The sequence below is a fragment of the Bombina bombina genome, chromosome 6 (assembly GCF_027579735.1).
Source record: "Bombina bombina isolate aBomBom1 chromosome 6, aBomBom1.pri, whole genome shotgun sequence".
Lineage (NCBI taxonomy): Eukaryota > Metazoa > Chordata > Amphibia > Anura > Bombinatoridae > Bombina > Bombina bombina.
This window is the reverse complement of record NC_069504.1, coordinates 1,012,954,456-1,012,982,204: the sequence shown is the minus strand read 5'-3', so window position 1 is coordinate 1,012,982,204 and position 27,749 is coordinate 1,012,954,456. Positions and strand designations below refer to the sequence as shown.

The following is a 27,749-nucleotide window of genomic DNA, read 5'->3' as shown; positions in this document are numbered from 1 at the left end:
CAGATAGCATCAGTACCCAGGGTCCCACCCTGTGGCAGACTCCAGCTACCGAGACTGGGTAAAGTCAAAAGTCTGTATCCAGCACAAAATCTCCCAAGGTGTGCACGAAGCTGTGAGGTGCAAACTGCAAAAGCACCCAAGTAACATCCAATGAACAAAATCACAGCAGCACCACTGTAGTATTTCCAATCTTTTTTTCTTTATTCCATGACACAAGTATAGCAAACAGCAATAGAATAGAACAACGTTTCGGGTTATGTACCCTTACATATGAACATGAATAAGGGTACATAACCCAAAACGTCGTTCTATTCTATTGCTGTTTGCTATACTTGTGTCATGGAATAAAGAAAAAAAAAGATTGGAAATACTACAGTGGTGCTGCTGTGATTTTGTTCACCCAGACTGGGTAGCCCTGATGATACTTTTTCTGCCTGGAACAGGCTGCTATGTAGCCCAGGAAAGTGATTTTAGCTGGAGCCAGCCCAAATAAATAGAATGCTGATAGAATCCTATCAGCCAATGGGAATTCGAGGGACGCCATCTTGGATGACGTCATTTAAAGGAACCTTCATTCGGCGAGTAGGCGTCAGTTGAAGAGGATGGATCCGCATGGGCTGGAAAGTAGATGGCTCCGCTCTACTCCGGATGGATGAAGATAGAAGATGCCGCTTGGATGAAGATGTCTGCCGGTCCGGATGTCCTCTTCTGCCCGGATAGGATGAAGACTTCTGTCGGTCTGGATGTCCTCTTCTGCCCCATCGGATGAAGACTTCGGCCCCGGCTGGGTGAAGACGACTCAAGGTAGGGAGATCTTCAGGGGGGTAGTGTAAGGTTTATTTAAGGGAGGTTTGGGATAGAGTAGGGGTATGTGGGTGGTGGGTTTTAATGTGAGGGGGTTGTATTTTTTTTTTACAGGCAAAAGAGCTGATTACTTTGGGGCATGCTCCGCAAAAAGCCCTTTTAAGGGCTGGTAAAAGAGCTGATTACTTTTGTATTTTAGAATAGGGTATGGAATTTTTTATTTTGGGGGGCTTTTTTATTTTATTAGGGGGCTTAGATTAGGTGTAATTAGTTTAAACTGCTTGTAATTCTTTTTTATTTTTTGTAATTTAGTGGGGTTTTTTATTTGTATTATAGAATAGTTTATTTAATTGTATTTAATTGTAGGTAATTTATTTAATTAATTTAATGATAGTGTAGTGTTAGGTTTAATTGTAACTTAGGTTAGGAATTATTTTACAGGTAATTTTGTATTTATTTTAACTAGGTAGCTATTAAATAGATATTAACTATTTAATAGCTATTGTACCTAGTTAAATTAAATACAAAGTTGCCTGTAAAATAAATATAAATCCTAAAATAGCTACAATGTAATTATTAATTATATTGTAGCTATATTATGGTTTATTTTATAGGTAAGTATTTATTTTTAAATAGGAATAATTTAGTTAATTTTAGGAATATTATTTTGTTTTATATAAATTATATTTATGTTAGAGGGGTGTTAGGGTTAGGGTTAGAGTTATGTTTAGGGGTTAATAACTTTATTATAGTAGCGGCGACGGTGCGGGTGGGAGATTAGGGGTTAATAATTGTAGGTAGGTGGCGGCGATGTTAGGGAGGGCAGATTAGGGGTTAAAACTACTTATTCTAGTGTTTGCGAGGCGGGAGTGCGGCGGTTTAGGGGTTAATACATTTATTATAGTAGCGGCGAGGTCCGGTCGGCAGATTAGGGGTTAATAAGTGTAGTTAGGTAGCGGCGACGTTGGGGGGGGGGCAGATTAGGGGTTATTAATATAACATAGTGGTCGGCAATGTTAGGGGCAGCAGATTAGGGGTTCATAAGTATAACGTAGGTGGCGGCGATGTTCGGTCGGCAGATTAGGGGTTAAACAAATTTATTAGAGGGGCGGCGATGTGGGGGGGCCTCAGTTTAGGAGTACATAGGTAGTTTATGGGTGTTAGTGTACTTTAGAGCACAGTAGTTAGGAGCTTTATATTCCGGCGTTAGCCCATAAAGCTCTTAACTACTGACTTTTTTCTGCGGCTGGAGTCTTGTCGGTAGAGGGTCTACCGCTCACTTCTCCCAAGACTCCAAATACCAGCGTTAGGTAGATCCCATTGAAAAGATAGGATACGCAATTGGCGTAAGGGGATCTGCGGTAGCCTGGAATCGCGGTAGGGAAGTGAGCGGTAGACCCTTTCCTGCCTTACTCTAAATACCAGCGGGCGGCCAAAACCAGCGTTAGGACCCCTTAACGCTGCTTTTGACGGCTAACGCAGAACTCTAAATCTAGGCGATTGTGTCTAAGAGCATATGAACCAGTCAACACCAAATTATGCACTGAGATCAGCAATAGGATTAATGTAAGAGGAGTTCAAAACGAAAACACCTTTTTTTAGTACATTTAGTACACTTTGCCATAATACTATTGTCATTCATGTCCCTTTACTTTACTTTGCAACTTGGAAACCATTTAGTTTGAAGTTATTGATGTAACAATTCTGAATCTCTCAGTTGCCACTTTGTTTTGTTGTGATTACAAATTGCACAAGGGAGTATGAAAGAACTTTTCCATTAAAGCTGTTAACATTATTCCCTTTGAGAATTCATTTTACATCTGCTTTCCTCACAATAAAGTCTCTTCCTCCGCTTAGAATCACTGTTATCAATTAGCAGATAAGTTATATAAAAGCTTTTGTCGCCTCCTGTGTTTCACTGGGTGTATTATGATCTCATATAAAATGTACTGTAATTGGAGGAAAACTGCCAGACGGAAAAGCTAAAAACAAATATAGACATTTGCTATATATCAGAAAAAACAGTTAAACCATTACACCAGTGCTTCAGCACAAATTTTTCTAAATTTTATTTAATAAAATATTTTTTTTTTTGGTTTCTGACTTTCCGCCTGCCTGCTACGAATATCACATGGTTGACATGTGATTGATACCTAGGAGGTTACAGATCATCTTAACCTATTGGCGCAGCTCAGTGGGATCTGAAACTATTCCCATTGGCGGCTTTGGTGGCACATTGGCTCCTGACTGCACATGTAGTCTCCTTAATTGGCTCGTGACTGCATGTGTAGTCAGTGAGTGGGACAGCAGTGTGTTTGCAGCGTGGGCAGTAGTCAATCGGACTCACCGAGCTCTGAGGGAGGCAACTTAAATGCTGAGCTGAAGTCAGAAGTCAGTGGGGTTTTTTTTGCAACTAGCTCCCAGTAGTGCATTGCTGCTCCTGCTCTTGATATATGGATAGGAAGGGGAAGAGTAAAAGTACTTGATGATGAAATGCGAGTGTCTTTATCTAATATTCCACCAAATATTCGGAAATTGTGTTCATCCCATCAACCTCATACATCCCATTAAAATAGTAAGTAGAATTTTTTTTAATTCTTGCACATACTTACATACTGTTACTTGTAAATACATTTAGTTATTATACCATTTATGTATGTGTCCGTATCTCTTAAAACAAGTTAGTTTAAAATCCTGTTCTCCAGTACAACTGAATTACTGTGTCGCGAAATTATGTAGGTCTAAAAAGTGTGTCACCAACATGAAAAGTTTGGAAAGCTCTGCATTACACAGTAAGTATTTGAGAAAAATAGATATAAACACCCACAGTGAATAAACCAATAAAAGACCTTAAATATTGGAAGAAAATTGTAAAAGACAAAAAAATGGGATTGGGTGCGCTCAGGAATTGGACGGAAATAGTACAAATTTAAAAAGACCCGGGCAGAAAGTAACAAAACAAAACAAGCTTGTACCTTAACTATCTATAACTCACTATAAATTGTGCGATGATTTTATGAAGTGCTATTGACTATATGGGGTCTATTTATCAAGCTCTGAATGGAGTTTGATGTCCCGTGTTTCTGGTGAGCCTTTAGGCTCGCCAGAAACACAAGTTATGAAGCAGCAGTCTAAAGACCACTGCTCCATAACCTGTCCACCTGCTCTGAGGCGGCAGACAGACATCGCCGAAAATCAAGCCGTTCCAATACGATCGGGTTGATTGACACCCTCTGCTGGTGGGCGATTGGCCGCAAATCTGCAGAGGGCGGCGTTGCACAAGCAGTTCACAAGAACTGGACTGGACCCTGGGTAAACATTTTCTTGCCCCCCCATGCAATTTCGCTCTTCACCCCAACATCCCAAAAAAACAACTAAATTAATTTATTTTATATATTTTTTTTAATTATTAGCCCAGCAGTGGATCATCCACTGCTGGGCTAATCATTTAAAAAAAATTGCAACATGTGAAACTGGACCTAAGCAGTACTAATAAGTAAATAAATATATACATTCCCCCACTGTGGTTTAATTTAATATGCTTTTAAATGTGAGGTTGGCTGGTTAAAGAGATTTAGTGCAGCCAACAGGAGCAAAGCAAGGTAAAGACTGAGGAGGAAGCATGGAGGTGCAGACAAAAAGTTTACTGACTGGAACAGCGGAAATACTATGGGAAGATGTAAAATCTCAGACAGAGAGAAAAAAAAACCTATAAAAATAAACCTTACCTTAATGTGTGAAGTATCAGCATGATACTATACATCAGCCACAGCAGCACATGTCACTTCTTTGCTAGGAACAAGTTCCCTCTCACCCTGCAGTAGACAATGCTGCAGGGGGGAGGGGGCGTGTGTGCACTTACTTATTCTTCCCACTGACACCTTTCTACAAAGCACTGTTCCCCTAACAAACTTCAGTTAGTTGATCTTAGGGCCACAGCAGAAAGAGCAGAGTTAAGGGGACCAGCAGCCTGGATGCTGTCTGCCCAAGGCTGCATGGATACAGTGTGAGATGAGTCACACAGCCTCAAGACTGAAGAGAGCAGTGTGTGCAGCTGCACAGATGCTGAAATCCTCACGTGCCTGCCGCTCCAGCTTTCTGCTGCATGCGCCTACAGTCAACCCTACCCAGAAACAATCCCTACCACCAGAGCAGTTACCTGGTAACAGTGGTAACCCCAGCAGGACCTTTTCTGGTGCAGTGGGATTAGCTGGATGCCGAGTTAGGGCTTAGCATTCAGTGTTGCACAGTGCACATCTAAAACAGCACATGGCACTAGCTTGGCATGTCACATGACACCTGCACGGTCTGGCACAGTTTCTCTCAAATAATCATAAGCAGCGAACTTTTGACTGTAACAGTATTATTACTGACTGTGTGTGTCCCCCATATCACATGACATCAGCAGTCTGGCATGAACCAAAAATTTTTTTTAATAAATGGTCCCCTAAATCTATGTTACTAATTTTATTTATATGAATTATTTTTTTAGAGATTAATTGGATCTAGTTCTATTTATTTGCATATTCGCTTTTATTTGACTTTTTACAAAGGAAAGATTAATTAACTAACTTTCAGACAAACAAGTCATTCTTGCAGTAGAAATAGAGATTGATAAAGTAAAGGCATTCTGAGCGCACCCAATCCAATTATTTTGTTTTTTTCCTATTTTTTTGTCTTTTATAATTAGAAAGAGCTGTGCATGTCTGATAAGATAGACTGCAAGAGCCCTTAATATATAAATGAAATACTATGGGGTAGATTTATCAAATGCCGGGGCGGACATGATTCACTGTCCGCCCAGCATTGCTAAAAGCCGACAGCATACGCTGTTGTCATTTAGCATTGCACAAGCATTTCTTGTGAAATGCTTGTGCAATGCCGCCCCCTGCACATTCATGGACAATCGGCGGCTAGCAGGGGGCGTCAATGATAAACCTAAAAGGTGGCGGACAAGTTAAGGAGCAGCGGTCTTACGACTTAATACTTTTGTATACATAGTACCCTCAGAAAGCTAGTACAGTACTGTATACTGAAAGGTAATATGTGTTGCTTTAATAAATATAGATTATTATTTGCATTTTAGAACACACACAAAAAAACAGAAACAAAGACACAGGCAAACAAGATTGGTAATTGTATTTTTTGTAAACAATGTTGATTAAAAAGTGTGGATTACAGAACAAGTTTGGATTTTGAAATTCCAGATTTGGAAATTTGTACCTTTATCATTATATCTCTTCACTCCCCACAATAAAGTATATAAGTAGCAATGAATGAAACCAAAATGATAAAAGAACTGTGTTTTACAGACAGAGAACGGCTTTTCTATTTGATATTTAGCTATTTTGTGAATAAATCAGAAGAGATATATTAGTGCTCTCACTAGTCACTTCCTATGATATTCTGTATTGTCAGCTCACTAAAGCTCACTCATCTCTGCATTAATCCTTCAACTACATCCGTTTCTATGGTATTCTGTATTGCCAAGTTTTCAGATCATTTTTTTCACAGTGTATGCGCGTTATTGTTGTGACACAAATATTTGTTGTAAATTGTAATATATTTTATATTAAAAAGGAATTAGCCAATAGATTATCCAATACATTCCAATAACTACAGTGCAATATTCAGTAAATTAGAAAACCCTCCATGGCTGTGCCTTCTTTCGGATGCTGTGTAGTCATGCAACCTCCTAACTTTGCCAGGTTTTACCTCCCATGTGGTTCCCCTGATGGCTTTGCAGCAGAAAACAAACAACAGAAAGACGCTGGTGCATGGCTCACAGGGAAATTGTTTGATGTCTCTGTGGTTGGCTGAGGATAGCTACCATGGGAAACATATTTGGAGTGTGACCTGGCAAAGGATGTAGCATAACTACACAGTCTCCAAATGGAATGCAGGCATTGATGTTAGTAATAAGAGATAAATAACTTTTTTTTTATAGGTACATAAAAGTATACAAATGAAAAGCTATTTTTAAAAGCATTTTATGCCTTTTTTCACTGCAATGTTTTTAACCTTTGTAAACATTTAAAGGGACATTAAACTCAAAATTAAACTTTCATGATTCAGATAGAACATGCAATTAAAAAAATAATAATTCCAATTTACTTCCTTGATCAAAGTTTGTGCAAGCTTTTTATGCATACACGTTCTAAGGCATTAGGTCCTACTGAGCATGTGGCAGAGTTCACAGTATATATGTATATGAGTTTGTGATTGGTTAATGGCTGTCAGATTATACAGGGGAGGGAAATATGAAGTAACTTCGAAATATGTGCGAAACTCATTTTAAATATTGCGTTGTCTTTTTATTGTGAATTTGTTTTGATTATGCAATATCTGCTATATTTATTAAATGCAAAGTTAAAGTCTCACATCCAGCATGCTCCTGTGTCATTTTTGTGCAGCCAATTGATGGATACAATAGATTCCTCTTAATACTGGCTCATTGGCCATGTTTTCAGGAGTGGCAATGTATTACACCTAGACACGCAACTTTTACTAAACACTCAATGACAAATTAGATTTTTTGAAAATAAAATGATCTAACAAAATAAATCATATATGTTTCAGTAATATGTCCCTTTAAAGTGACTTTCCAGCCAAAATTGGAATCCACATAGATGCATTTCAGTTTTGCATAGAAGCATTTTTGTAATATACATGTATTAGCAAAAATGCTTCTAATAAAAGCTAGAGCTGTTTCAAAAGTGTATTTAAAGGGATAGTAAATTCCAAAATAAACGTTCATGATCCATATAGGGCATGTCATTTTAAACAACTTTCTAATTTACTTTTATCATCACATTTGCATTGTTCTCTTGTTATTCTAAGTTGAAAGCTAAACCTAGGTAGTCTCATATTCTAATTTATAAGCCCTTGAAGGTGTCCTCTCATCTAAATGCATTTGACAGTTTTTCAAAACTAGAGGGCGTTAGTTCATGTGTTTCATATAGATAACATTGTGCTCACGCACGTGAAGTTATTTAAGAGTCAAAACTTATTGCCTAAAATGCCAGTCAGTCAAAATATCTCAGATAAGAAGGCAGTCAGCAGAAGCTTAGATACAAGGTAATTACAGAAGTAACAAGTATATTTCTGTAACAGTGTTGGTTATGCAAAACTGGGGAATGGTAAATAAAGGGCTTATCTATCTTTTTAAACAATAACATTTTTGGTGTTTACTATCTAAGTATGCACTGTGCACCAGTATTTTAAACATAGCATTTGTTTAGATAGTGTAAGGTGCTTGTACCATTTGATAATGACTCAATTGGTTAATTGCTAACATAATACAAGCCCCACTGGTGATCTGAGCTGCTGCAGTATTTAAAATGCTGGTGCACTGAGAATATCTAGCTATGCTTCACATGCATGTGCAGAGAAAAATGTTAACAACAAAATAATGATAACTGTTGCTAGAAGCAATTTTGCCAATACATGTATATCGCAAATATATTTCTATTCAAGGATGTAATTCATCTATGTGCATTTCAATTTTGACCGAAATGTCCCTTTAAGTCATGAATCTATATTTTAATTCACTGTAATTGAATCAGTTGAATTATTGCCTATTTACAGGAATGATGTAGCCAATTTTTATTTGTTTCAGCCAGTCAGTCTGGTCTGGTCTTATCTGCTCTAATTTACTCTGGACAGTACCCAGAACTATTCATGTAAAACATACTTACATCATGATACAAATACAAGATCAGCATAACTTCAAAACTATATATCAACAGCAAACACACAGCTAAAATCAATATAATTAATGCTCTGCTGGGCGGTTTGAGATCCAGTACTGACTCTGCCCTGTGGCTCTAAAGTCTCTGCTCGCTGATTTAGCACATTATGGGGTCAATTTATCAAAGTGCGAGCGGACATGATACGATGTAGTGTATCATGTCCACTGCACATCTATAAATGCCGACAGCGTACGCTTTTGGCATTTATCATTGCACAAGCAGTTCTTGTGAACTGCTTGTGCATTGCCGCCCCCTGCAGATTCGCGGCCAATCGGGGGTGTCAATCAGCCCCATCGTATATGATCAGGCATATTGATGTCCGTGGCCTCAGAGCAGGCCATTCGGAGCTTGATTATTCGACCCCAAAGTGCCTTCTGTAAATGTGAGTTTACCAGTTATACATAGCCTTTGCTAATATTAGGGATGAGAGTTCTGAACCATGTGGTGCTTTTATCTATCAGGACTTCGAGAAATTGATTGTTAGTTTTTGGAGTGCGGCCTTGATACCATGCTGATTTTAAAACTTTTTTGGGACTTTTTGTATATGATTTTGAAGTTATAGCTCTCTGTTATTGTGCACACCTGGTTATAACGTCTATATGATTTGATTTCTAAAATCCATATAAAAATATTCTGCTCTGGAAATGAAATTACATTAAAAAAATTTGACCTTGTATTGATTAACAGCGTCCAAGCATGCTTACCAAATCAAATTATGTCTATTACATTCCACCGCACATGCATCAAAATACTTTCATGGTAATGTTTTATATGTACATTTTTTCAACTAGAAACTCATTCCAATTTTAGTAACACTGTAATTAACAAAAAGTATTTTTTGCTAAAGTGTTAGCATATTGAAAGCCTTAATATCTCAAAAACGTATTTTATAGGTTTGCTTAAAATAAAAACAGTAACAGGAAAAACTCTAAAAATTCTGACAAATCTATTAAGCTAATCCAAAGTTATAAGCTTTTAAAGAACATTAAACATGGAATGCTATCGCTAGAGAGATAGATAGATAGATAGATAGATAGATAGATAGATAGATAGATGATAGAGTAGATAGATGATAGATAGATGATAGATAGATAGATAGATAGATAGATAGATAGATAGATAGATAGATGATAGATGGATGGATGATAGATAGATAGATAGATAGATAGATAGATAGATAGATAGATAGATGATAGATAAAATGCAGTTCTCAGGCCATTGTAGAGCATTTCATAGTCTCCAACTAGTATAAATATCAATAAATACTTTTCAGAAAGCAAACATGATTCAGCACTCATAATTGACAATCTGATGTTAAGCACACTAATATAACCACATATGAATGTTTTTGTTCCCACATATTTTGATTGACGTCCTGATCAATAGAAAGATCTAGGGTTGAAATGTTGGATTGTCAATAAAGAAGGGTTATTTTTTGCATGTTTGGGTATTCCTCATATGTTTTTAAAGTTAAAGTTCACTGCTACAAACATTTTAAAATTAAAATATAGACATGAAATTAGTTATTTATCATATATTAAAATATGATTGCCATATAGATAGAGATATGTCAGTCAGACACACAGATGGTCTCATTTAGATAGATTTGATAGATAGATAGATAGATAGATGATAGATAGATAGTATATACAAATATATGTATATATATATATATATATATATATATATATATATACATATATATATATATATATATATATATATATATTTTTTTTTTTTTTTTAAAGAAAGGGATATGAAACCCAACATTTTTCTTTTATGATTAAGATAGAGCATGAAATTTTAAACAATTTCTTGCCCATATCTGAGCACTATATGGCAGCAGCTTTGCTATCAATTTGCAAAGCACTAGAGGGCAGCACTATTTCCTGCCATGTATTGCCCAGATGCCTACCTAGGTATCTCTTCAACACAGAATGTCATGGGAACAAAGCAAATCTGATAATAGAAGCAAATTGGAAACTTTTAAAAAATGGAACGCTCTGTCTTATTCATAAAATAATTGTTTTGGTTTCATATCCCTTTAATTTATAAAATAATTAATTAAAGCAAATAGGAATAAATACTCACTTCTTCTTCTTCCAAGCCTGTAAGGTCCCAGAAGTAGCTCAATCTCATTTGTAATCTCTTCCAATGTTCAAGAAATAATGTAGCTGAAATTGACACAAAAAGGTATGGGTGTTAATTTAATTGTAACTAAGATTTTTATAGAGCATAAAATACACACTCTTTGACAAAATATACCTAAGTAATTCTACTTAGAACTGAATATTATATTTATTTCATGGTTAGGCTATACCTGAATCATAATCAAAATATTTGAGTCTACACAAGAACTAATTAAAATGTAAAAGAAAAATGTTTGGAAAAAAAATAGGCAAAGATGAATTAATTTCCATTCTGATGCCTCAGCAAAAAAAGGGTTAATTGTGGCTCTTTGCATCTCGCATATTACAGCGGGTTTGCTTACAGGCAATTGAATTAAAGTGCGTCAGGATAGAGCGACTTCAGAGCTCTGGTTCACTGTTATGCTTGATTAAAAAGTGGCACAAAACACATCAAAATGTTATTTAAAGTAAAGTTACACACATAATTATAATTAATAAAATTTGCAATAAAAAGTTAAAAGGGCTCAAAGATATGAGGTCCCATCTGTTAGAAAAAAAAGGGCTGCAAAGGACTTTAAATTAGAGATACATATATATATACAGTATATATATATATATATATGTATATAAATATGTATATATGTGTGCATATATGTATTTATGTACACAGTTAGAAAAATGGGTCTGATTGGGGTTCGTTTGTGAACACTTAGGGACCACTTTAACAATGGCCGAATGGCCCTGAAAGTAACTGTTTCCGTGCGAGTCTTCAGGCTCACCGGAAACAGGCGTTAAGAAGCAGCGGTCTTAAGGCCGCTGCTCCTTAACTTGTCCGCCAACTCTGAGACGGCGGACATTAATCCACCCGATTGCATACGATTGGTTTGATTGACACCCACTGCTAGTGGCCAATCGGCCACAAATCTGCAGGGAGCTGCATTGCAAAAGCAGTTCACCAGAACTGCTTGTGCAATGATAAATGCAGACAGCGTATGCTGTCGGCATTTATCGATGTGCAGCCTACATGATCCGCTACAGCGGATCATGTCCGCTTGCACTTTGTTGAATCGGCCCCTTAGGGTACAACTGCTATGGTTGTACCCTCAATGGGTCATTGTTACACCTTACAAGACTAATATGTACCATTTAGGGGTAAATAAGGTACAAATATGTTTACAACTGTAAAAGGGTTAATGTCTGTACAATTTAATCCCCAAACAAATGTACAGTCACTTGTGTGACCAAAAGGTTGAGGGGAATGGGTGGTTCAAGACTGCCAAACCCTGCAACTGCATATAATTTGTGCACCTGAGAGATGGTAATCAGTTATTTTTCAATGAACAGATAATTGGCAATCACCCAAAATGAATTCAACATACATGATGTACAGCAAAATAGTTCTTATTCAATAGATGTTGGTTATATGCAAGAGGTGGACAAAGCAAGAAAAAGTAATTAAAGGGACATAAAACAAGTTGGGATAGAGACAAAATAAAGTAATATGTACTTTAATTACTTTACCTGCAAATTTATACTGCAGTGTCTCACCAATAACCCTTTCTTTTTAGTTTCTGAATTGTAAAGCTCTAACTCCCCCCACACATTTTCTTCTATACCTGTATGTATATCTATTGTTGTTTTGATAGAATGCAAAAGTGAATAATGATTATCTACTGGAGCATGCCAAGAAGCTGTGAACTCAGTTGAAATACAATGCCTGTGTCTAAACTGATAAGGGTGGGTGGAGTTGGCTGCTCCAGGCAGCTTAACTATGTAATTCATTTTGCTTATTTTTGAAAATTATTTTAAAATACTTGACAGCAATTTTTAAACATTTTTTTATGCAAACTATTTTTAATTAATTAGCCTCTTTAGGATATGCACAGATCTCAACCTGTTTTATGTCCTTTTAACAACACATATCGTCACTGACACTGTGTTGCTGGTTATAAACAGCACGCAAGCATTTAATTTTAATGTATACATTTAGAGCATAAGGATAATAACTTTTACACATAAAGCAAATGTATTTACTTTAATTACAAAGAAAACATAATTTTCAACTATATAAAATAAACAAGAGTTGTTTAAGAACCAGTTTTAAAAAATAAAATGAAATTGTTACGGTTCCCCAGTCACATACATGGACATTGTGTAACACGCCATATGTTGGTAGAAAGTTCCTGGACATTGTATAACACAGCGCCATCTATTGGAAGAAGATTCATCACCAATATGTGTATTGGGGAAAAATACTTATTTGCATATATTTTGCATAGGGTGACAATGCAAATATATTGTTGTAAGTTGTATTGTTTATGCCTTCCCTGAATTCCCATTACTTTTATTAGTTATATTTAATTATTCTGTTGTTTATATGTTTTCTCTATGTTTATGATTAATGTGGATAGTGTCACCCTAAGTTAAATGGTGTGTTGTTAGTCTAATCCAAAGTGAAATAAAGCATTATGTGTAGTTTCTTTGTGAACAGTTGGTCTTGCCTTGTTCTTTCAGGAATTACAGTGGCAGAGTCTTAGGACCTGCTTTCTGGCTACACTTTCAAAAAAATTAACAAACTTCAGTGTGGGTACTGTAAGTTTTTTATTATTATTTAAAGCTAGACAAATACATATATTTCTAAACAAGAGCACAATGTAGGCAAATGTATTTTGAATGTTATTTAATAAATGTGATGGAACAGCATTTTTGCATATTCAATATGCTGTATTGAGTACAAATTTGCCATTATGAGGAACAAAGGGCTTGTCACTGAGACAGTACCCTCAAAAGGCCAAATGTGCACCATTTTAAAGGGTAGATTATGATCCAATTTAGTCACCAAAGGTACATATTTGCCTTTGAAATGTACAATCTGCAAAGGTACCAATATTTACCCATGTTAAATGGTACAGCGGGTGTACCTTTGAGGGTACTGTCCCAGTGACACGCTGCTGTACCCCTAATGATACATTTTTTGCAAATTTTTGTGACAGTGTATTTATATGTGTATATACAGTTGTAATCAAAATTATTTAACCCCCATTGCAAATCAGGTTTATTGTCAAAATGTACATACTTTCAGCTGTTTGCAATGAACAAATCAAACAAAAGAAATTTAAATAGCTAAACACAAATAATGCTTCAAGTGGTTTCCCCAAATTCAACTGAAATTTAACTTTTAATGAATTCTGCAGTCTCAAAATTATTTCATGGCAAGCACCTTTAGTACTTAGTAGAGCACCCTTTTGCTGTTATGACCTGATGCAAACAAAATGCATAGCCAGACACCAGCTTCTGGCAGCATTCCTAAAGGATTCTTAGCCTATTCCTCATGAGCAATGGCCTCCAGTTAAAGGAACAGGAAAAACAGTAGATTTGCATAATCAACAAATGCAAGATAACAAGACAATGCAATAGCACTTAGTCTGAACTTCAAATGAATAGTAGATTTTTTCCCTGACAATTTTAAAACTTATGTCTATTTCCACTCCCCCTGTACCATGTGACAGCCATCAGCCAATCACAAATGCATACACGTACCATGTGACAGCCATCCGCCAATCACAAATGCATACGCATATTCTGTGAATTCTTGCACATTCTCAGTAGGAACTGGTGACTCAAAAAGTTTAAATATAAAAATACTGTGTACTTTTTTTAATGGAAGTAAATTGGTAAGTTATTTAAAATTGCATGCTCTATCTGAATCTGAATATTGAAAGTTTAATTTTGACTTGAGTGTCCCTTTAAGTAATATTATTGGGTTTGCATGCAGCAACTGCCTTCTTTAAATCCCACCAGATATTTTCTATTTGGTTCAAGTAAGGTGACTGTGATGGCCACTGTAGAATCTTCCAGGACTTCCAGGACCATTTTTTCTGTCTACATGTAGCTTGTTTTTTATAATCTATCTTATCTTTCCATGTGTTGACCACAATAAATGTGCTTTTTGTTTTGCAAACTTCTTGCCTGAGACCCGCTTTTTTGCTTATACCTTCTGCAAACAAGCCTTGGTGGAATTTCAGGTATCCTTTAGGATCATTGTCCTGTTGTAAGGTCCAATGACGCCCAAGCATCATCTTCCTCACAGATGGCATGACATTATCTCCTAGGATTTCCTGATACTTTAATGAATCATCTTGTCTTTCACCTGCTGCGGGTTTCGAGTGCCAGAGGATGCAAAGCACAGAGCCACCACCATGCTTAAAGGGACAGTCTAGTCAAAATGAAACGTTTATGATTCAGATAGATGCCATTTTAAACAACTTCCCAATTGACTTTTATCATTAAATTTGCTTTGTTCCCTTGGTGGTATTTTTGAAAAGCTAAACCTAGGTCAGCTCAAACTGATTTCTAAAATGATTTCTAAACCGTTGAAAACCGCCTCTTAGCTCAGAGCATTTTAAAAGTCTGTCACAGTTAGACAGTACTAGTTCATGTGTGTCATATATATAATATTGTGCTCACTCCTGTGGAGTTATTTAGGAGTCTGCACGGATTGGCTAAGCTGTCAAAAAGCACTGAGATTAGGGGGCTGTCTGCAGAGGCTTAGATACAAGGTAATCACAGAGGTAAAAAGTATATTAATATAACTGTGTTGGTTATGCAAAACTGGGAAATGGGTAATAAAGGGATTATCCATCTTTTTAAACAAGAAACATTCTGGTGTAGACTGTCCCTTTAACTGTAGGCAAAGTGTTCTTTTCAGTGTATGCTACCTACCACTGATCCATCAGGCCGAAAAGTTCTAGTTTTTTTTCATCGCTCCACAAAACAGAATCCCAAAACTTCTGTGGCTTATATGACTTTGAGCATATTGGAGGTGACGTTTCTTGTGCTTTTGGGTTAGTAGTGGTATACGTCTTGGAGTTCTGGCACGGAAGCCTTTTATGTTTAGTATGCGCCTTACTGTCTAAACTGAAACCTCAATGCCTGTTACCACCAAGTCTTGCTGCAGGTCTTTTGCACTCATTCAATGTTTTTTCTCAACCTGCATTCTCAGAAATCTGGTTGCAGCTAGTGATGGCTTCCTTTTTCTACCCCGACCAGGTAGTGTAACCACTGATTCTTTAACTTTGAACTTATGAACTATGCTTCAAACGGTGTCTCTATGAGCATTCAATGCCTTCGCTATCTTTTTTGTATCCTGTTCCTTGTTTGTGAAAGGCGATGATCTCTTCTCTTAACTTTTAGGACCATTCTTTTGATTTAGTTCATGTATTTCATCTGTTCTAGCTCAATCACACCTGGTGCAACTAATAAAGCCCTTGATTGAGACAAAACCTGTTGTGCATATTTGTGCTGTTGTGAGGGATTCTATTCAGGGGCTTAAATAATGTTGTTACTGCCGAATTCATTAAAAGTTGCATTTTCAATTTGGGGAAAACACTTGAAGCATTTCTTGTGTTGAGCTATTCAATTGCTTTTGTTTGATTTGTTCATTGCAAACAGCTGAAAGTCTGTAAATGTTGACAATAAACCTGATTTGCAATGGGGATTGAATCATTTTGATTACAACTGTATGTATTTACAGACATATATACACTTATAAACACATAAATACATATGTATACATATATACACTTATAAACACATAAATACATATGTATACATATATACACTTATAAACACATAAATACATATGTATACATATATACACTTATAAACACATAAATACATATGTATACATATATACACTTATAAACACATAAATACATATGTATACATATATACACTTATAAACACATAAATACATATGTATACATATATACACTTATAAACACATAAATACATATGTATACATATATACACTTATAAACACATAAATACATATGTATACATATATACACTTATAAACACATAAATACATATGTATACATATATACACTTATAAACACATAAATACATATGTATACATATATACACTTATAAACACATAAATACATATGTATACATATATACACTTATAAACACATAAATACATATGTATACATATATACATATATATGTATATATATAAGTGCATTGGAGCCCTTTATAGTCAAGTAGATGAAAACATGTAAAAGCATATTTATGCAATATTCATTCTTAATAAAGTGTTATAGCGCTCGTGCAAAAATGTTTTCACTTTCAGCTTTTAATATGTATGGTACACAATGTGCGCAAAAAGCTTCTGTTCAACAGAGTCAATGAGGGAATGGGAGTGATAAATAGAGCTCCAATCATAATTTATCCCTAAGTAAATAATTAGTTTAAACATTTTTTCAAATTCTTGATAGATAATCTTTAATCAGATATTTCTTTGCATAGTCACTGTGTTAAAACATGGTATAAACACCTATATAAAAAGTCTCTTTGAAATAGAAATTGGTTCTGATGCAACCAACTGCTTCATGGTACTCATGAGAAGAGCAAGGTTTTGACTGTAGCTTCCTCCAATATCTAAACGGATATCTGGTAATAAGATGATATGATAAACATCAGGAAAAAAAACTAAACGTATAGTCTCAACAGATTATAACACTTCACCCTAAAGACAAAATCCCACAGGAATATTAAACAAAAAAACAACTCTACAGTGGAGGAATTCAATAGTAAATTTCATCTTACTTTTATTGTACAACAGATTCTGTGCATATAGTCATTGCATTAAGTGCATATCTTGTAAGCTCAGCCTCCAAAGGGACAGGCACAAGAAGCAAAAAGCGTAAGCAATCACTTGACTCACTCTTTTCATTCCATGAACCACCATTTTTTTTTAAAAAAATTGTGCAGCACATTTACAAGTAGCTTCTTTCTCTGCTGCTTTCTGCAGAAATAGTCCAAACCAGGTGGTTTCAGTGTCAGGGGTAAATCTTAATGCATTTCTTAAGAAAAACGGCAAGCTTTCTTAAGAGACAATTGGCTTCAAAAGCATCAGAAGATTGATGCTTAGAGGAGGGAGGAGGACAGAAGTTAACGCTAGCTCTATAGAAACAAATTCTAGGGGGTGAACTTACCCCCTCCTGTCACTCCATTGGACAAACATGCAACCCACTAAACAACTCTAAAGTTCACAATAAATATAAAACAAAACAGCACATTATGGACATTTCAGAATTAGAATACGTTTAGAGAATGGCCACAAAACGAATAAGGGAAATGGAGGATATTACTATAAGGAGAAGTTAGCCAAATTGGGTCTGTTTACTCTAGAATAAATGAATTTGAGGGTTGATACTATTACTTTAGACACATATATTCAAGGCCCATACACAGAAAGGACCAAAGCCCTTTTTATTACAAGGCAATTGTTTATTACAAGAGTGCACAATTTAAGGCTGGAGGAAATTAGATTTAATCTCCAGCAAAGAAAATGTTTTTTTTCACTGTAAGAGCAATCAAATTGTGGGACTCATTGCCTAAATATTGCATGCACTAAAGCGATATAGGGCTCCACTGAGTAATACCAGTGCATGCTAATTAATGTGCGCTGGTATTACAAGTTAAGCATGCTAGGAAGCATTATGCTCACGAGACGGCATCAGAACCTAAGTGCAGCGATGGGGGTAAGTAGCGCAGCAATAGCAGAAAATATAAATATATATGTTTATGATTATATACATATATATATTTTTGTGTTCACGTGTATATACACATATTATCTCATACATATATATGTATATAAGCATATACATTTACAGGGAAAACACAGTTGCCATAGACTGCAATGTAAAGGCACTTTTCAGTGCCGTTTGTTTTCTAACATCCCACACCCACCAATTTTACCCTTAAAATATTGCCTAGTGCAGTTATTTTATTAAAAAATAAGAATTGAACAATGTTTTTTTTTAATAAAATACACTGCACTGTATTTTGGGGGCATTTGGGGCACATTTACAAAATTAACAAGCGATTTTATCTCTGGGTAATTTTTACCGCAAGTTCACAGTAGCAATAACCAGCTTCTTGTAATGGCTGGTCATTTATCGTGTGCGCCCGCAAACTAATTTGCACGTTTGCGGGCACGCTATAAATTAACACTCCACTTGTAATCTAGCCCTAATTGTTTGTAGTTCTGGTATCTTATTTTGTTGATTGGTATGCCCTTCCTGATTTTTCCCCTTCATGCCCAGGGCAAGTGTTTAACATCCGAACAAAGTTCCAATGTGAACACTTGCTTGAAAAATGAAACAACGCAATTGCTGATTCGATCACATGATCTAAACGCCGGGATTGGATCATGGGGGACTGCCTACAATGCAAGGCATGCCTCCCAGTCCGATTATCCTTTTACTGAAAGTAGGAGGCTTCAGGTCGCCGATTAACATAGGATGTTCCATGCCGTCCTAAGGGAATTAAGGCCCAGCGTTGTGAGGACGTCATGGAAGTTGCTAAGGACTTTAAGTGGTTAAATCTACCTCAAAAAGGCAATTAACTCAGCATTTAATCCCCAGTAAAAAAAAAGTTCAGATAATATAACAGTGTTAAATAATAAAACATTAATTGTAGTACAGTGCTTAATTTCTGATATATGCTAAAAGTTTAAGGTCAATTTAAATTCAAAGGTAAAAAATAAATAATTAAGGGGAATATATTCTATATTGTGATACTTTTTAAAAATCCTCACTCTCTGTGAGGAACTAAATGCTTATAGTAAAGAATACAACTAAATGTTCTACATTACTGAAGAAGAATAGAAAAATGCAGTACAATGCATGTAATGAGCTGTGAAGTTTACTATTATACCTTGGCAAATACAGGGATCATGGTTTCTACATTTCTATATTTGACTCCTCACTTTTTGGGAATTTTTCTGCTTAGACCCCTAAAAAAAATATTTAAAATTGTTATTGTTGGCTCTTCAGAATTTTGAGTGGTGCTTTAGTCTAGTTAGAGACACTAAAATCTAGTTCTCAAAAAAACCAATATCTAATATATATAAAAAGAGAAGTTAGTTATGAAGATCTAAAAGTAAGCTAATTACATATAACTAAAAATTCAGTTAAAATCAGTTTTTGAATTAAAGAGACAGCTCCAAATAGTTAATACATGTTTTAATGAAGTATAAAAACAATGAAACAATATTCAAATACAAAAAAGTTATACTTGGATTAAAAAACTATAAGGGATGATGTCTCCCAACAGCTGTCTGTCTGTCCTAACAGTAACCACCTGTGTTAGATTATGTTTGTTTTTTTAAATTATTAGAGAATACAATGTTATTGCACTTATTGCCACACAAAAGTGTCAAATTCCTTGCCACAACCTCTAAAATATTATTTTTTTATTATTTGTTAGTACCTACTTTACATTTAAATTATTTTAACATTTGTTATTCTTATTTTATGATTTTATTACTTATTACTTAAAGGGATACTAAATCCAAAATTAAAGAGTCAGTAAACGTAAAAAATAATGTTATATAATTACATAAATATAACATTATTTTAGTGCTATCATTATAAAACCTTTTTTTTCCATTTGAATTTTTTAAAAATATGCCAGTTTTACAGACCCACTCTCAGCAGATCTCTGCTCTCTGCTGAGCGGGTCTGGTTTTTTTACACAGCGCATCGGGCCAGCTGTATAGTCACAACCCGGCCTGACAGAGCAGGAGCGAACTGCACTTAATGTTATGGCGCGGTCGGGCCTGGCTGTGACTATACAGCTGGCCCGATGCGCTGTGTAAAAAAAACAGACCCGCTCAGCAGAGAGCAGAGAGCGGGTCTGTAAAACAGGCATATTTTAAAAAAATTCAAATGGAAAAAAAGGTTTTATAATGATAGCACTAAAATAATGTTATATAATTCTGCACTATGTGCAGAATTATATAACATTTTTTTTTAGGTTTACTGTCCCTTTATTGTAAAGCTTAGGTAGGATCCGGCCTATTTTGGTTCAGAACCAGGGTTACCCTTGCTTATTGTAAAGACAAAAAAAAGGGGTGTGTTTATCGAACTATTTCTGAGCTACAGAATTGCCAACCTCCAAAATTGCAGATATCTCACAAAATCTGCAACCTATGTGTTCTAGAAAGGAAAAGGGGGAGAATGGAGGTGGCACCTACGGCTATCTGTCTGGAGGGGGAGGTCCTATTATCCCTGTATCCTAAATGTGGCTAGTAGCATACAATCTAATCAGGTGAAAAATGTTCGTACCTACGTGCACCAAATGGCTGAGTAATAGACCATTAATTGGTCAGTGTGAATAAATAGCAAGTGACATAAGATGGCTGAGTGAATAAAGCAATGTTTAATAATAAATGAAAATACAAAATATTTTTTTTAAAATGGCAGTCGTTAATACCAGTGTGTGTACAAAATAGAGCAATAGAACATCAGACTATATAATTATATATGACTATTAGATAGGCAGAAATATATCTATATGAGACTTCAAGGTTATCGAGATATAAAAGAACAAAAATCACACACGGGGGAACTGAGTACAATATCACAAAGTGAATAAACGCTAAATTGTAGCTATATTAACAGGTGTAATCTAATTAACAATAACAAGCTAGTCCCACCAAAAGTGCGAACGAGTAATCAAAATAAGGACCAAAAGTATGAACAACTAAAATATCACTAGACACATTAAGGCTCAAAAAATTGCTGCAGCAAAAAAGTTGTGTCACGGTTAAAAATGACCGCATCAAAAATTAAAAAATCATATAAAAATAATAGATGAATAATAAAATAAATACAAAAATAGAAAAGTCTGGACAATGGCTAAAATGTCTATACCATAAAAATGTTTATTGAACCTTGAGATATCTGGGAGTCTTTCAAATCCCATGTCAAAAAAATCCTTGTAGAGTTATTTGTGCATATATAAATGCTAAAGTGTAAACGTGATTATATTATAGACGTCTTTAATAGATATCCCTTAAGACTGGTTAGCAAAGCAGCTTTCAGTATAACACGTTAGTGTAAGAGCGGGTATAACTTTTGACGCTCGTTCAAAAGAATTTAGGTTTGTACCTATCTAGGGTGTGTGTTTAAGATCAGACAGTTCTTTCCCCTTATAAATGGTATGTGTATTTCAAAGTCTATGGGGATTCAGAATCTCTTACCCTGTTTGTATCGGGCTTCTTCAAATTCAAGCGGTGGCTTCAGACTTATTGCCGGATGTTGCTGGACTTCAGCCGGACCCAATCCTTAAGCTGATTTCTCTGTTTGTAGCAGGTTCAGGTCTGACCCCCTGCAGGTGATTAGTTTTGAATGTGCTCCTATCGTCCGGTGTGATAATTTCTGTACTCACAGAGGGACGGTCTTGGGAGAGCAAATGCTCACTTCAACTGGCCAGTTGATTTCAAAGTAATGAGCTATGAGCTGGAGCTGGTTGTCTTCTACGCGTTTTGGCTTAAGAACCGCAAGCCTTTGAGCCTTAATGTGTCTAGTGATATTTTAGTTCATACTTTTTGTTCCTTATTTTGATTACTCGTTCGCACTTTTGGTGGGACTTGTTATTGTTAATTAGATTACACCTGTTAATATTGCTACAATTTAGCGTTCATTCACTTTGTGATATTGTACTCTGTTCCCCCACGTGTGATTCTTGTTCTTTTATATCTCGATAACCTTGAAGTCTCATATAGATATATTTCTGCCTATCTAATAGTCATATATAATTATATAGTCTGATGTTCTATTGCTCTATTTTGTACACACACTGGTATTAATGACCGCCATTTTTTAAAATATTTTGTATTTTCATTTATTATTAAACATTGCTTTATTCACTCAGCCATCTTATGTCACTTGCTATTTATTCACACTGACCAATTAATGGTCTATTACTCAGCCATTTGGTGCACGTAGGTACGAACATTTTTCACCTGATTAGATTGTATGCTACTAGCCACATTTAGGATACAGGGATAATAGGACCTCCCCCTCCAGACAGATAGCCATAGGCGCCACCTCCATTCTCCCCCTTACCCTTGCTTATTGGTTGGCTGAATGTAGTCACCAATAAGCAAGTGCTATCCAGGGTGCTGAATCTAAAATTGGCTGGCTCCTAAGCTTTACATTGCTGTTTTTAAATAAAGAAAGCAAGAGAACGAAAAAAATGATAATAGGAGTAGATTAAATAGTTGCTTAAAAGTTCATGCTCTATCTGAATCATGAAAAAAAAATTGCGTTTAGTACCCCTTAAAAGAAAGGATACCAATATAACTATATATATATATATATATATATATATATATATATATATATATATATATATATATATATACAGTTGTGCTCATAAGTTTACATACCCTGGCAGAATATATGATTTCTTGACCAATTTTCAGAGAATATGAATGATAACACAAAAACTTTTCTTTCACTCATGGTTAGTGTTTGGCTGAAGCCATTTATTATCAATCAACTGTGTTTACTCTTTTTAAATCATAATGACAATAGAAACTACCCAAATGACCCTGATCAAAAGTTTACATACCCTGGTGATTTTGGCCTGATAACATGCACACAAGTTGACACAAAGGGGTTTGAATGGCTATTAACCATCCTCACCTGTGATCTGTGTTCTTTGTAATTAGTGTGTGTGTATAAAAGGTCAATGAGTTTCTGGACTCCTGACAGATCCTTGCATCTTTCATCTAGTGCAGCACTGACGTTTCTGGATTCTGAGTCATGGGGAAAGCAAAAGTATTGTCAAAGGACCTTCGGGAAAAGGTAGTTGAACTGTATAAAACAGGAAAGGGATATAAAAAGATATCTAAGGAATTGAGAATGCAAATCAGCATTGTTCAAACTCTAATCAATAAGTGGAAAATAAGGGGTTCTGTCTGATAACATACTGCATTCATCTTGCCATCAATTCTGACCAAATTTCCAGTGCCTTTGTAGCTCACACATCCCCAAAACATCAGCGATCCACCTCCGTGTTTCACAGTAGGAATGGTGAACCTTTCATCATAGGCCTTGTTGACTCCTCTCCAAATGTAGTGTTTATGGTTGTGGCCAAAAAGCTCAATTTTGGTCTCATCACTTGAAATGACTTTGTGCCAGAAGGTTTGAGGCTTGTCTCTGTGCTATTTGGCATATTGTAAGCGGGATACTTTGTGGCATTTGCGTAGTAATGGCTTTCTTCTGTCGACTCGACCATGTAGCCCATCTTTCTTCAAGTGCCTTCTTATTGTGCATCTTGAAACAGCCACACCACATGTTTTTAGAGAGTCCTTTATTTCACCTGAAGTTATTTGTGGGTTTGTCTTTGCATCCCGAACAATTTTCCTAGCAGTTGTGGCTGAAATTTTAGTTGGTCTACCTGACAGTGGTTTTGTTTCAACAGAACCCCTCATTTTCCACTTCTTGATTACAGTTTGAACACTGCTGATTTGCATTCTTATTTTCTTGGATATATTTTTATATCCCTTTCCTGTTTTATACAGTTCAACTACCTTTTCCCACAGAACCTTTGACAATTATTTTGCTTTCCCCATGACTCAGAATCCAGAATCATCAGTGCAGCACTGGATGAAAGATGCAAGGGTTTGTCAGGAGTCCAGAAACTCATTGACCTTTTATACACACACACTAATTACAAGAAAACAGATCACAGGTGAGGATGGTTACCTTTAATAGCCATTCAAACCCCTTTGTGTCAACGTGTGCGTATGTTATCAGGCCAAAATCACCAGGGTATGTAAATTTTTGATCAGGGTCATTTGGGTAGTTTCTGTTGTTATTATGATTTAAAAAGAGTAAACACAGTTGATTGATAATAAATGGCTCCAGCCAAACATTAACCATGAGAGAAAGAAACGTTTTTGTGTTATCATTCATATTCTCTGAAAAATGGCCAATAAATCATAAATTCTGCCAGGGTATGTAAATTTATGAGTACAACTGTATATACAGTATATATATATATATATATATATATATATATATACCGTATATATATATATATATATATACTATATATATATATATATATATATATATATATATATATACCGTATATATATATATATATATATATATATATATATATATATATATATATACATATAAACATATGTATTGTGAACTGATTTCATAATATTTTTTTTATCCTGAACTTTCTTTCCAGCACTCTGGCATTTAGCAGGAGTGTTACCATTCTTAGAGAATGAAATATATATTTGTTTTATATGTTATGTTGTAATCATTATATTTTAAACTTTCAAAGCGATGCATAAACTATTATTGTTATATGAATTAAATTACATATGTGGCAATAAATTTGGTATATCAATTCAGTGAGCCTAAGGTATACCATCACTGTTTGTATGCATTATATCAGGGACACATGGTTGTACTTTTATGTATATATAATATGATTACTGCAATATGGTTTCATTTATCTATTCCTTAGTTAATTACCTTTAAATCTAGTTTTAGAATCATCTAGTTTTACATCCTAACAAAAAATGTCTGGTACATGTCTGCAACAAACCTAGGCTTTGCACCTATACGGTAGATGATGCTTAGAGATTTTTAAATTATAGTGATATCTTATCACACTAAGATAAAATGCTATATCTGAAAAAATTATTAAAATGTATTTGAATTATGAAAGATAGACATCTGTTGATTAATAAAAACACAGAAATACTGTATTTGACAGCAGATTTTGCTTTGCAAAAACAAAAATCAAATTCAACGTGTATATTTTTTTTCCTTCTTGTTTACAGCCAATGGGAAAGTGAAATGTCACAGAACAATTGATTCATTGTTTCCTACTATCTCCTATTATGGTATTCTGTGTTTGCTCCAATTTTTTTTATATAGAGTGCTATGTTCAATTCATGTGTTCAGTTAACTTGTTTCTATAATCTGTGTCTCAATAGTAAATTAGTTAAATTAGAAAAAACACATAGGGGTCCATTTATGAAGCAGCGGATGTTGCTTCCGACCCACTCCACTTTAGGTCCGCCTGAAGCAGAAGTTAAGAAGCAGCGGTCCTAAGACCGCTGCTCCTTAACTCGTCCGCCACCTCTGAGGTGGCGGACAGCAATCACCCCGATCAAATATGATCGGGTTGATTGACACCCCCTGCTAGCGGCTAATTGGCCGCAAATCTGTAGGGGGCGGTATTGTACCAGCAGTCAGCATTTATTGATGTGTGGCGGACATGATTCCTTATAGCGGATAATGTCTGTCCGCACCATGGTAAATATACCCCATAGAAACAAATTTTGACAATGAATAAGAAGCATAGGCCCAATAAGTAAGTTTTATTTTTTTAAACCATGTACCATTTTAGTAGCCATCTTTTGAACAGAATCCAGTTTATTTATATCTTTCTGGAGATATGACCTCCGGAAATGCACATAATATTCTAGATGAGGTCTAATTAGTGATCAGTAAGTAGCATAAGAACCTTTATCTCTTGCTGGAAATACCTCTAGCAATACAGCCAAGAATTCTACTGGCCTTACTTGCTGCAATACTATATTTTTTACAAAGTTCCAAATCAGAAATAATAATTCCCAAGCCCTGTTTCTCTTTAGTAATAGTCAGTAAGTGTTATTGAGCCTGTAATAAGCCTTTGGAATTTTCTTTCTTAAGTACATAATTTTGCATTTTGTGATGTTAAACTTAAAATCCCAATCATTTGTCCAATCCACAAATTATTTATATCACTTCACATTTGGTTCACCCCCCACTGTTCCACCCTGGTCTAACACTTGAGTTACTTAATTAAATAACTCATTAGTTTAACATGATCTTCCTAAAGTAAAACTATACTGTTTTTGGTTCTCTAAACTGTTTGTCCTTTTGTAAGTCAAAATTCTTTCTTTTAAAGGGACAGTCAAGTTTACTGATTCAAATAGGGCATGTCATTTTAAACAACTTTCCAATTTACTTGTATTACCATTTTTGCTTTGTTCTTTTGGTATTCTTAGTTGAAAGTTAAATCTAGGAGGTTCATATGCTAATTTCTTAGACCTTGAAGGCCACCTCTAATCTTAATGCATTTTGCAGTTTTTCACCACTAGAGGGCGTTAGTTAATGTGTTTCATATAGATAACATTAAGCTCATGTATGTGAATTTACCGAGGAGTGAGCACTGATTGGCTAAAATGCAAGTCTGTCAAAAGAACTGAAATAAGAGGGCAGTCTGCAAAGGCTTACATACAAGGTAATTACAGAGGTAAAACGTATTATTATAAGTGTGTTGGTTATGCAAAACTAGGGAATGGGTAATTAAGGGATTATCTATCTTTTAAAACAACAAAAATTCTGTTGTTGACTGTCCCTTGCAGTTAAAGAGACAGTCTACACCAAAAATAGACTTACTGTATTGGAATCCTTGCGCACTGGTGACACTGTAGAACATTATCCTAAGGAGCAATCATAATTTCCAAGCAGTCAAAAAAAGGTTTCTCTAACATTATTTTCCATTTGAAAATGTCCGCCAGTCTCCTCCTCCCATTTTAAGTTCAGCACCCTGGATAGCACTTGCTGATTGGTGGCCACATTTTCAAACCAATAAGCAAGCATTACCCAGGTTCTGAACCAAAAATGGGCTGGCTCTTAAGCTTTACATTAATGCTTTTTAAATAAAGATAGCAAGAGAACGAAGAAAAATGGATAATAGGAGTAAATTAGAAAGTTGCTTAAAATTGCATGCTCTATCTGAATCATTAAAGAAAAAAAAAATTGGGTTTAGTATCTCTTTAATCTTCTTGATGGCCCTTAGTGGGAAATCCCATAAAATAATTAGCATTAAGAGAGAATTTGGGATTAGTGTCCCTTTAAGCATTTTTAGAAAATAACTTTAGTTCCCCATATGAAATGCAAGAAAAGAAAAGTAGTATTTCCTAAATATTTTTAACCCATGCTTTATGGTCCCACGTTTAGCATCAGCTCATCTTTTTTAAAGAATTTTAAATAACAATTAATAATTGAAAATCAGAAAATACAATTCACTGTTTCGTCAGTTTGCACCATTTTACAATTTATGCAGAAAATGAGTTGGTCTGATATATCTAAGCATAAAATATTAAACACATTTTAAAATGACATAAAATTCTGATTCGTCATAGGAGTGGCCTAACCCATTTGGCAATGTATGCAGG

General features: G+C 35.3%; 1 protein-coding gene across 1 annotated transcript in view; it reads right to left on the bottom strand.

The window, feature by feature from the left end:
• ANO2 (anoctamin 2) overlaps positions 1-27,749 on the bottom strand; it is an 850,080-nt gene that overhangs the window by 521,178 nt on the left and 301,153 nt on the right. The window contains exon 13 of the mRNA XM_053718733.1: positions 10,647-10,729. Within this exon, the coding sequence (XP_053574708.1) occupies positions 10,647-10,729 (83 nt within the window). The remainder of the gene's footprint in view (positions 1-10,646; positions 10,730-27,749) is intronic.